The sequence below is a fragment of the Chelonoidis abingdonii genome, chromosome 1, assembly GCF_003597395.2.
Source record: "Chelonoidis abingdonii isolate Lonesome George chromosome 1, CheloAbing_2.0, whole genome shotgun sequence".
Classification (NCBI taxonomy): Eukaryota; Metazoa; Chordata; order Testudines; family Testudinidae; genus Chelonoidis; species Chelonoidis abingdonii.
In genome coordinates, this window is record NC_133769.1 from 262666776 (window position 1) to 262679400 (window position 12625).

At 42.7% G+C, this 12625-nt stretch overlaps 1 protein-coding gene across 1 annotated transcript in view; it reads left to right on the forward strand.

Annotated features, from left to right (window-relative positions):
• The window catches only part of COL4A1 (collagen type IV alpha 1 chain), a 255736-nt gene that overhangs the window by 82989 nt on the left and 160122 nt on the right, over positions 1–12625 (forward strand). Inside the window, exon 2 of the mRNA XM_075061481.1 lies at positions 7966–8016. Within this exon, the coding sequence (XP_074917582.1) occupies positions 7966–8016 (51 nt within the window). The remainder of the gene's footprint in view (positions 1–7965; positions 8017–12625) is intronic.

The window sequence follows — 12625 nt, forward strand, 5'->3', positions numbered from 1 at the left end:
TTATGGAGCACAATTTATTGGAGACATTTGCTGCACCAACTTTTTTGAGCCTTCTCAGATGCGTCTATGATAGGGAATGGTGTTGCTAAGTTTTTGTACATCTTTCAATAACCTGAGAGATTCGGTCAAGGAGGTCATGTGGAATTATGATACTTTAAGGTCATTGTGTTAATTGCCTAATATATGGATTGCATTCATCCATGCAATATATTTCATCTGTACATAGCATTTTCATCTGTGAAATAGAATGGTGGATAATATCTTTAATAAATTCTCAGTATAAATTGGTGGATTACTTAGATGATTTGCAAATATGATTCATTGCAGAACAGTCACAGACTGCAACACAATGGAAATACTTATACAAAATAATACTATATATATATTATAGTAAACTTCTTCTGTTTCTGGGTTTATAAGTATTTTGTGACTAGTGTGTAACAGTCAGGAATAAGATGAAACAAGTAGTATCAAATATTATAACATTTCTAGATGCACTAAGCTGTGTAGAAGCTGCAGTTTCATATGAAGACTGATGAATCTTCATCCAATTTATGATGGCCTGTGTTGTGTTTGGCCAAGCCAGAGCACCAGATTGTGGCTGACTCTTACATGAGAAAAGAGCAAAGACCAGCAAGGAGCCTTCTTTCCCACTTCCGACCCCCAACTTGAGCTTCCTGCACAAGCACCATTCACAGTTAGTCCTGGCATAGGAAAGCATTGACTGCACCTCAGTGCAGTCCCAGGAGTGCACATGACTTCGAAGAGGAGGGGTAGGAGTTGAGATGGAACTTTGTCCTCTCACATGCCTGTCAGTATTGTCCATCCCAAACATTCAAAAACCAAGACACACACCTCCCTCTCCACCACCCCCGTGGCGGGTCATGAGGTTGGCTTAAAGATTTCCTGTGGAGTGAAGTTGCCCGCATGAGATGTGACCATTTCACTTTCAAAATTCAGCCTTAAAAACATACACAGAAATGGAGGCTTCTCAATTCATTGCTTGCAGGCTCTTCCATTTACCATCGCCTGTCTCTTTGAGAGTGAAGAGCTGCTGTTCCCTCAGTCAACAGGAGAGGCAGCTTTCCACTCACATTATACTGCTACACCTCCCCAGAGCCTCTTGTCTCCCACCTGTCCTCCACATTCCTCCCTCCCCCATTTCCCCTCAGCCTCCAGCTATGTCTACACTTACAGCAGGACATATTGTACATACTCTGCATGCCCCCCAGCATTGTTATAAATAGCAGCATAGATAGTGAGGCACCGCTTAGGCAAGTAAAGACACACCTGAACCTTGTAGCTATGTATATTACACAGTGCTCTACATGCACAAGCAGCCTCCTGTATCTACAGTCCCGCTGTCTCCCTGCTTCCAGACCCTTTCCTTGCTCCAAAGAAAGGCTCCAGCACCAGGGAGAGGCTCTGGCAGGGGAGAGGCAACAAGGAACTGTCAGAGCCTTTCCCCTGTGCCTCCCCTGCCTGAGTCTTGCACTGCCATGTGTAGGTACATGCAGCAGTGTGGATGCAACCTGCTTTTCACAGCAGATAGTAGCTACTTGTACCCTACACACCATTGCCAGCATAGGTAAGGCCTGTAGGCAGTAGCAGATTGCCCAGGGGCCCTGGCCAACTGGGGGACTCTGGCCCCCGTGCTCTGACACCGCTCCCCAGAACAGTACTGAGTAGGCAGAGCAGGGGAATCCCCCCCCATCCCCCAGTGTCCCCTGACCCATCGCTGGCGGAAGCTGCGGGGCAGCAGGGGAAGGCCCCAGCACTGTCCACCTGTCCCAGGCAGAAGCTGCTGGGCAGCAAGGGAAGTTTCCAGCACTCGCTCCGACCCAGACAGAAGCCCTGGGGTGATAGGGGAAGCCCCTGCACCCAACCCCACTCTCTGGTAAAAGCACGAGGCAGGTGGAGCAGGAGAAGCCCCAGTGCTCCAACCCTGGTCCCTCACAGAAGTGTGGGGGATTATGGAGGAAACCCCAACACCTGGACTCCTGCTGCTGCTCTGGGACTGGAAGAGCTCTCACTCTCTGGTCTTGGGACTGCAGTGCAGGGGGGAGAAAGGAGCAAAAGAAGTTGTGGAATGGAGGGGGGAACCCTGGGTTGAACAGAGGTAGGTTCTGGGAAAGGGGCAAAAAATAGAGGTAGGTTCTGGGAAAGGGGCAAAAAAGGTTCTGGGGCTGTGGGCAGGGCTGCAGGTGGAAGGGGTGGAATGGGGGTGGGGCTGCAGTCGGAATGAGTGGGGTAGGGCCCCCCACTTGCTTTGGCCCAGGGCCCCAGGAAATGTTAATCAGCTTCTGCGTGTAGGGTACATTCTACCTCTCTGCCACATCCTATTTCTTCCCTTCTATACCATTTAGTCTCTTTCTGCTTGCCACATTCCCCTTTAGCCCCCTTAGTTGACATACTGCTCACTATATTTTCAGGCCCCTCAGGAGTTTCCTATTCAGTTTCCTCAGTGATGAGCTGCCAAAATATTAACAGGCTCCCTCCTCCTCACCTCACAAGGGGGTCGTGCCCCATCCAATTCTCCATGTTCCTTGACTGCCCCTTGCTGCCCCATCCAACCCCTCCTCTCATTCTTGATAGCCCCCTGGGACCCCTGCCCCATCCAACCACCCCTTCTCTCTGTCCCTGACTGCCCCCACCGCCTCATCCAACCCCTGCTTCTTCCTGACTGCCCCCCGGGACCCTTTCCCCCATTCAATCCTCCTGTTCCCTGCCCTCTGACTGTCCTGACCCCTATCCACCCCCCCTACAACCCACCAAACACCCCCTCCCTGCCCCCTTACCACACTGCCTGGGGCCCAACTCGCCGGGCTGGCCTGGACTGGAGCCGCTCGGTCGGCACCAGCCCGAGCCGGGGGTGCTTGGCTGGGGCACTCGGCCAGGGCCAGGTGGAGCCGGACTGGGCCATGCGCGCCATGCCTGCTGCTTGTTTCAGGCTTCCCGCGAACATTTGATTCGTGGGAAGCAGGGAAGGGGGAGAAGGAGGGCGGGGCATTCAGAGGAGATGGGGGAGGTGAGCTGGGGCTGGGGGCCAGGTGGACAGCTGCCCAAGCCTTTGTTAAATTTAAAAGCTTTTTTTAGAACCGGTTGTCCTGGAACAACTGGTTCTAAAAAGGCTTCTAACTTTAACAACCGGTTCCTGCGAACCGTCTGGAGCTCACCTCTGAGTTTCCTAGCATATTCCCCTCCCTCCTGCCCCAACAGTCCCATCTTTGCACCTCCACATACTCCATCCCCAACCTATCCCTCCCATTTTCCCTGAGAACACCCTGGCTTCAATGCCACTGACATGGTAGGTGGTGGCCATCTTTGCCAGGGTTCCTCAAGTTAAGGTTGGATAAAAACAAAACTTTGTCAGAATTCTCAGTCTTTCAAAGTGCCTGGGTCCACTCACCGCTAGGGCACCTCCTTCTGGCTGCTCTGGGGATTCGCTCTTTCTATGTCTGACACCATCTTCTGGTGCTTGTTCACACACCTTGCCACCAGCCAGGGCACTATAGTCCTCCCTTAGCAGAATCCTATCAGCCGACTGACCCAGGCAGCCTTCAGCTCCATTGCCCAGTCTGTGCCACTTCCCCAGTGTCAGGTAGGGGAATCCCCCATGCCCACCCTGTACTCAGGGTTCCAGTCCAGTGACACCTCTCTCAGGGAATGACTGCAGACTACTTCCCCTACATCCCCTTTTAACTTCCAACTTTCTGGCTTTATTCCACCCCGAGTGATCCTTCTCAGTGAGTTACCTCATCAATCAGTCTCTCAAGCCCTGTCTCTCCCTCAGGTGCAGCCTATCAAGTTAATTAATCTAACTTAACTCGTTCTACCTTTTATGAGGGAGAAGACCCCTCACAGTCCCAAATATCATAAGGCCTGCTACCAGCACAGCCAGCTAGCAGGCTGCATAAGCTTACACAGTCCAGTTCACTGTAGTCTGCTCAGGGAGGAACTGTGCCTTCCTGAATTACAATACCTCACTGAATTTCTGGTGAAGTGCTACACTTTGCCTGCAGTATGCTGTATTCTGGGCTAACAGAACATTTTGTTATAGACCTATATCAGGAATTCTCAAACCGTGGCTTGGGACCCTAAAGTGGATTGCAACCTTCTTTTAATGGTGTTAGACTTGTTGGAACCCAGGGCTGAAGCTGAAGCCTGAGCCCCACATCCCAGGTCTGAAGCCCTGGGTGATGGGGCTCAGATTACAGGCCCCCTGCCTGGAGCTGAAGCCCTTGGGCTTTGGCTTTGGTCCCTTGCCCAGGGTGGTGGGGCTCAGGTTTTGGCTCCCCTGCCTCGGGCAGCGGGACTCAGGTGGACTCAGGCTTCGGTTCTCTCTCCTGGGGTCATGTAGTAATTTTTGTTAGCAGGAGGAGGTCGTGATGCAGTGAAGTTTGAGAACCTCATCCTATATATTTATAAGCAGAGGTCTGAATTAAATGCAAACCTTGTTTGCTAGAAGTATATAGAAGGCTCACTCCCCTTCCCCACCCCCGGGCAGGGCCAAACACAGAACTGTGCAAATCAAAGGACCAAAACTAGCAGAAACCTTGCTGTCCTTACAGAACACAGAGATCTGCTGAAATAATTGAACTATATTATACTGTATATTTCAGAAAGATAAAATTTGCCTCTGGAAGCTTTTTATAGGCTGATCTGCAAATGCCCAGTAACTGTGCCTACTATAAGTCCTTAAACTTTTAATGAGAAATACTTACTGTTCACAATTCTCCAGTTCTCCTAACTATATTTCTGTGTTAAATATTTTAAATTTTTTAAAAATCTTTAAAAATCAGTTAAATAACAGTTTAGCAGGAAAGGTGGTTTATTTTCAGAAACACACAAACATATCTCAAACCATAAATCTTTTCTTTTAGCCATTCTGATTTTAAAAATAACCCCCCATTTTTTTTAAAAAAGTAATAATTATTTTCTAAACCCGGGCATGTAAAATATTAGACACCCCGTAGCAACATTTAAAGATTAACTTGAAAACAGATGTTTATAATGAATCAGATGCACTTTAACTTTAATCACATTACCAGGTGCTATTAAAACATGCTTTTGAGTCAAAGGGATATGTTGATCTTACTGATAACATTCTAAATGATGCTGGATAAGGAAGTATGACGTGTAGCCATGCATCCTCCTCAGTGATCGCAGCAGTTCTGACAACCTAAACGGGGTCAAGTAAGGTCAGTACTTGAAATGGGAGAGCTAGTGGGTTTTTTTTTGCCGGGTGGAGGGGGAGTGCGGAGAGGAGGAAGAGAGATCAGGTGCTTTGGCCAGTAATGTTGGTACTTCAGGAGGCACTTTTCTCTTTGATTAAACCAATTCCCTGCTGAGCATGAGCTGTTAAAGTTACTGAACCCAATTTTCTCCCTGCCGTATATGTTTTACTTTCATTGAACTCAGTGTTGATTTTCTTGTCTTTATTTCTAATATAATGTAGTAGTGGAATGCTGAAAAATCATTATTAAGAGAAACACTTTGGGTTTTGCTTGAATACGGCAGGGGACGGAAGGGAGAGGGGAAGAAGGTTGTCAGAGAAAAGAACAAACTCAATGGGTTAAAAAAAAAAAACACCAAAAAACTTCAGCTTTACAAAAACTGGCAGATAAATTGAAATTACCACTAAGTGTTCCATGTGAGTAAGTGAATCTTAATCTGTTTAATTTTTAAATGGACATATTTGCCCAGGGAAAATATTGCTCTCCTATTTAACTTTGAGTAGCAATATCTGTTTGGCCCCTCTGATGGATTACATGCTTTAGTTTTAGTTCCCCATCAGTGCTGAGAACTTGGAAGAGAGTGGAATCAGGGTAGGTTTGGCGTGAGGGAGTTGGGCGTATTCTGGGAATGCAGGCGGGAGATGTGCCCTCCATAACTGCCGCTGAGAACAGCTCCATGTTTCTTTAGCTTAGGATCCGGGTGGGTTAGTGTTTCTGCAATAACATACATTCAGTGATCACTCTTCCCATGCACCAAAGACATAGCAACTTCAGCGGCTATTACAGCCACAGAACCATTCCTCTGGTGCTTCACAACCAGCAAGGGCAAAAGGGAAAAAAAGACTCATTTGTATGCTCTGCTTGCATTCAATTGCTTTGGTGACACAATGCAGCCATAATCCTTTAACTAGCAGCCAGAGTGCAACAGCATGCCTTGTTTACCCCTTCCCTTAGACACCACCATGCTAGTTTGACCTTGCATTGTGAAGAGGATTTGGCCCTTAATGATTATGTCCTAGAAATTGTATGCATTTAGTTACCACTGACTCAGATAAAAGCATCTCCCAAACCATATTCTCCAGCTCATGTAACCAAACGAAAGATTTAGTAGATACTATCTATGTGAAATTCTTCTACTCAAGCATCTGTAATTTCAGAGCACATCCTTATTTCCCTCTGCTGGGGATGGGGAGATGACACTTTTTCACAGTGTATTTTATAAGGTTTGTTTCATGTAAAGTCCTGACTAGCTAAGTCAATAATGCTGCTCAGCTTTCTTTCCTCAGCTGGGATATAATGAGAAGGAATTCCCACCTGCCAGCTCTCGAGGGTTTCCCCTCTCAGGAACTCCTATGCCTTAGCTAGAATCTGTCAGAATACACTTTGAAGCTTGGAGCTTCTATGGGAGCATTAACTGGCTGCTTTTCAGCATTCCCTGAACTTTTGGTAAAGAGGGTAGTGGTTTGTCTAGTGTAGAAAACCCAGCACAATTGTTCTGTCCTAAAGAGTTTTCATATCAAGCTCTGAAGGGCTTGTATAGCCTGTCAAAGTGTTACATTTCTTTGCTTTAAAGTTTATCTTTAAAATATTTTAAGGTTGATACATATTTTTACTAATTTTTTGCTTTATATTAATGCCATCAATGCAATCAATATGCTATTAATAAATTGAGACTACTTTGTATTTTAGAGATTGAGTGAGTTAAATGGTGGTGAGGCTATAAAAAAACAAGGGATAATGAAAACAACATAAAAGTAGTAAATATAAGAAACAGGCTTGGAATCTGCGGAGTTAGTCACTGCTATGCCAATAAATATTGCCAGTTGTTTCTGTTTCCAGTATGTGAAATTAAGAACAGCTTACTGTCTTGGAGGCTATTGTTCAGATTTAACTTCATAAAATATATAAACAAGTTCATCTGGAGATAACTTACTATAGTGATGAGAACAGTGTTTTAGTTTCCTGTTGAAAATATTGTCTTACCATTATCACAATACTGTTAATGACACTTATATTTTTCAGGGAACTAATATTAGTAAGCCTAATAGACAGTAGTTTACTGTACAGGCACAAAAATGCTCTGCCTTTCTAAAAGCATTAAACATTCTGTAAATGTGCCATTTTCCCTGTTAATAGTAGAAAATTAACCATTAAAAAAAACTTAGTTACACAATCCCTTCATCCTCAAACTAAGGAGACACATTTACAGAGTGCCAGCCATTTATTAACAAGATCATAGATTACAGATCAGGCTCTAAAACTAGACTGTCCTTTTTCTTTAACATTGTCAAACTTTTGAATGTTCTGAACACAGACAGTGGTAAGTCCAAGCATCCTTATGTAGTTCTAAAATGAGACCTTCATTTTACCAGATGCGCAGTGAGCATACATCCTGTTAGAAGTCAGCCACTTTTAAATGGCATGCCAAGAAATAAAGATTCAAAGCTAACGAATAGTTTTCTGGTAAAAGCTGAAACAATTGGTTTGCATGAAAGTGTACTTTTATCTACTATCTTAAGCAAAATAACATGGAGAAAATGAAAAGAAACGTAAATACTAACCTAATATTGCTGCGTCATTGGAGTTAATTGGCCAGTGTTTTGTGTTGTGTTTTTGGGCAGCTGTATTTTTAATATGTATGATGTCCGCACCTCTTAGTCAACTATTCGTTATGTATTGCAATTGTCACCAAATGCAAGACTTTAATTCCTTTTTCTTTAATTTACAGGCTTGTTCTGGCTGTGGAAAATGTGACTGCAGTGGAGTAAAAGGGCAAAAAGTGAGTATCTCACTGTATCTGTCTAATTTTCTCACTTATATTGGCAACACCACAGAAATTATTGGAAGGCAAATGAGATGCAGTTAGAGATTGGTCCACAGCCAACTGCTTAGTGTGTAGGTCTACAGCTTCTTAGGCCCAAACTGTGGTAGTGTCAGGCCTGTATGGCACAGAGTTTGGATCTGTTAAGAGAGATTGTGGAAATGAAACTTCTTAAAAATGAGGATTACTAAATATTAACTTTTAAATATATTAGCACAAGATTTTTAGCACAACTGACACTCAAATACATACTTCTACAAGTATGACCTATTGTTAGGGAACCAGATTGTTGTAAAACATGTAGGAGTTCTATACAGATCAGGGGTTGGCAAGCTTTGGCACGTGGCCCATCAGGGTAATCTGCTGGTGGGCCGCGAGACATTTTGTTTACATTGACTGTCTGCAGGCACGCCCCCACCCCCAAAGCTCCTAGTAGCTGCAGTTCACCATTCCCGGCCCATGGGAGCTATGGGAACCAGCGGCCAGCATGGAGGCCCCCGGAGCTGCAGGCAGCAAGGGTATCCCACAGCCCCCAGATGCTGCAGGCAACTCCTAGTCCCTGCACAGTTGCCCCACTTCACGTGGTGTGGGGACCCACAGAGTCCCATTTTGTCACAGACATTTTTAGTAAAAGTCACGGCCTCCGTGAATTTTTCTTTTTTGCCCATGGCCTGTCCCTGACTTTTACTAGAAACATCCGTGACAAAGTCTTAGCCTTACTCATGATGCACTGTGCGGCTTGGTGCATCAGGGGAAATGTAGTCCAGCCAGGAAGCCCAGCCCATAGGAGAGAATGGGGGCCTGAACTACAACTCCCAGGAAGTGATGCGCAGAACAGAGAAATACACTTTAATGTTGAACTGACTTGAAGTAAAACATTTTGGTTCAGTTCAACAAACTGAAATATTTCAATTTGGGTCACATCAATCTTGAATGAAATATTTTTTATTTTTATTTTTTCCCCACAGAAGAAAGGATTGACAAAAAATTCGTGGCCAGCTCAAAAAAGTTTTTTTCTGTATTAGTAAAAAATGCATGCTTAATATTAATCGCAGTTACACAATCATAGTAAATCCTTTTCCATTGCAATCCCTTTGATGCATCTTTTAAAGTCCCATTTTCTCAGGCTGACAATGCGTTCTTCAATGTAATCTGTGTTACAATCTACATCTCTTGAGTAAAACTTGAGTAATCCACGATCTTTGTAAGAGAAGTATGGGTGTGTTGAAATACATTTCCAAGGTGTGGATCTGCAATGCAGACCCTTTCATGGCTTCTATTTCTGCCTATAAATTGTCTGGTTTTGTAAATATTATTGATGTGTAAATACCACCCCTCTAGCTCTTCTTCTCATTCATTTTCTGCTGTATAGTTTTTAATGTATACTGTACTGGTTTGTTGCAAACACCTTGCATACATTCCTGAGTATAGTATAGAGGTTTAATCAGCATGAATTTGGAATAAACACATTAATCAGGAATGAATGGTGCAGCCCAAATGTGTGCTCCTAAAACTTTTTATTGCAGCATACCAGTCTTGTATTCTATACTATTAAACATATGTTTATAGAAGAACTTTAAGGATGTTTTAGAGAGTTAAAATGTTGTTGGACTTCCTTTTGTATTTCTTTTTCTGGAAAACCAAACTGCCTTAACTGGAAGCTAAAGGCAGGTGAGGCAGTTGAAGATGCATGATGATTTCATTCATAACAGAACATGGATCAAGATGTAGGGTAAATAGTTTCGGAAGCTTCTAGGAGGTACTCTTCTAACCTTTTCAACCAACAAGTAGCATCAATTAAGTCAGCTGTCCGTTTAATAAAAAAGACAAAGTAGCATGATTCAGTTCACGCTAGAATTCCTGAAAACCTCAGGATTCTGAACTCTGACCTTATTCTCTATTTACCTCTCTGTTCTAGATATTTCTTGTTTCTCAGCTGCAACAGTAAATAAATTATTGTGGAGAGAAGTTTTAAGCCCACACTCTACTTTTCAAACCCATTAGTTTACAGACCTTAATTTCCAGCTTGCTCTCTGTTCTGGGTAAGGAATAAAATATAGTGTTCAGCTTTTTATGAACTATTTCTGAGATGTTGAAATTGTCATTTATTTCAAACTCAGATCCAGATTCTTCATGCTAGAGGTAGAAGAGACAGTTTCTCTGCTGCTGTATTTATTTACCTAGGCTCAGAGTTTTAAAAAGTGTTCTTCTATAAAAGTAGGCTCATGTCTTGATGTCCAAGCCAACAACCTCAAACTCTTTAACAACTTAGATCAAAATGGGAAGTGGAAGAGATACAGGTATCAATACTCAGCAACAGAAGCTCCAATAAACCACAGAACCCATGCAAACTCTTCCAAAAAATCTGGGCATGTGCATGACACTCTTTATAATGCTGTTTTATATACGGGATAATATTATCCCAAAGTGTTCTGTCTTAAATATGTACTCTGTTAAATATGTATATGTTTTGGTTTGAGTGGGGAGTCTGATTTCATTACTGACCTTAGAGACATCCAAAAGGGGGAATGAGCAGCTGTACCTAAAAGACCATTGAAAAAGTAAAAGGACTGTGAAATACTACAAAAAGTACACCAAAGCATGCTCATTTTGTTGTTACTAGTGCCAAGCATTAGAATATACCTTTAAGGTTTGAGTGGATACCTGACTTTTGCAAAACTGGTTCAGACTACCTATAATTTTTAGTTACATTTCTTTAAATGTATGACCTATATATTTAGGGCCAAATCTTCAACCCAGCCACAAGCCTGAATAGCTGGACTAGGTTCTGGAAAGTTGTGCAGGGAAAAGGAGAGGCATCCACCCCTACAGGCTGCATAGTTCAATAAGTGAAGCAATTTTCTTCTGCACCTCTAATGTAGACCCACTGTGAGAAGGTGATTGGAGGATTGATGCATATCCTCTGGGCCCACTCTGCCTCTCCTCTACCCACACCCTACATATTGCCAGATAGGAACCCCTTCTGAGCTTGGCCTCATATGTGCAAAACTGTGCAAACTTTAAAGAGCCTCTTCAAATCTGCCCCCTTCTAACACAGTGGAACCACACCAGTTGAGCTGCATCGGAGCTTCAGCAGCTGTGGAAGTGGGTGCTGGCTTTACCCTTTAATGCCTTAATTCAGAGCATCTAGAGATACATTGTTCACTATAGTGTGGGAAGAATTTTCAGGCTCCTTTTATTTTTGTAATCAACACTCAGTTTGCCATATGATTGCATTCGTGCTCTCACCATACAAATGCAAGGAAAAATCTTTGCGATAGAAACTTGTGAAATACGGTATTAAAAATTACTAGAGGACACTTTCAGCATGAAAAGACTGTATTATAATGACATTTTTCTCTCTCATTTGAGAAAGTTTTTATCACATTGAGTCACTGGGATAGCCATATTTAGAATATGTTCAGCTACACCAGAGAAAAATCTTATTGGACCACCTCCAATGTAAATTGTATCCCTATGCTAAAATCCTTTAAGCTGACTCATACTTTATTATGGGCATATAATTGACAAAGCCTTAGTTTTATTTTTATTTTTTTCTAGATTTTAGAAAATGAATTTCACTGCAACAGATGGCTCTTAGCATATAAAGCCTTTTGTTATTAAATTGAGCAGTGGCGTATAATACTATACAGTTGGCTTTAGGTTAAATAAAGGCAAATATCAAATGTTTACAAGATATTAGGTATAATAATTTTAGAGCAACTTTATTGTTTTATTCAAAATAAAATAGCTTACTACTTTCCATTAGGTTAGCTTTTAACATCTTCAGATGTTTTCTTTCTCTGTATTTTGGCGTTGTATACAATAACTTATTGTTCTTTCTAACCTCGCAATAGTGTGGAACCTCCATCTATTTAAACTGATTAGAATTTTGAATGCTTGAGGACCTGTCATGGTTTTTTTTAATTATCAAGAGACAAAGCAGCAATATTTGCAAAATAAAATGAAAAGAAATTAAATTTCTACTAGTGCATTTGTCGCTTATATCAGTCAAGTGGAGTTATTCAAAAGGAGTTGGCAATTCGTAAAAAGATGTAATACTTGAGGCTCAACAGCAAGTTATTCTGATGCAGTGTTGCACAGGAAAGATAAGAACCACCACAGGAGGCCGATGTGTCTGTACAAAGAGATACATACAGGAAATGGAAGGAAGGGCATGTTACCAAGAAAGTATACATGGGAATAGTGCAAGTATGTGGGTACAAAAATCAGGAAAGCCAAGGCAAAGAATGAGTTACATCTGGCAAGAAATGTTACAGACAACAGAGAGGTTCTTCAAATATGTCAGACAAAAAAGAAGGATCAAGGGTGGTGTGTGAGTCTACTGCTCAGTGGAGAAGGTGAGCCAGTAACAGAAGATGATAGGAAGGCAGAGCTGCTCAAAGCCTCCTTTGCTTCAGAATTACAGGTGCCTAGACAACTAGCGAAGTTACCGTAGACAATAAAGGGGAAGGGTGCAGATCAGGATAAGTAAAGAACACATCAGAGATCTAGATGATCATAATGGTCTCTTCTGACCTTAAAGTCTATGAGTCTATAACCAATC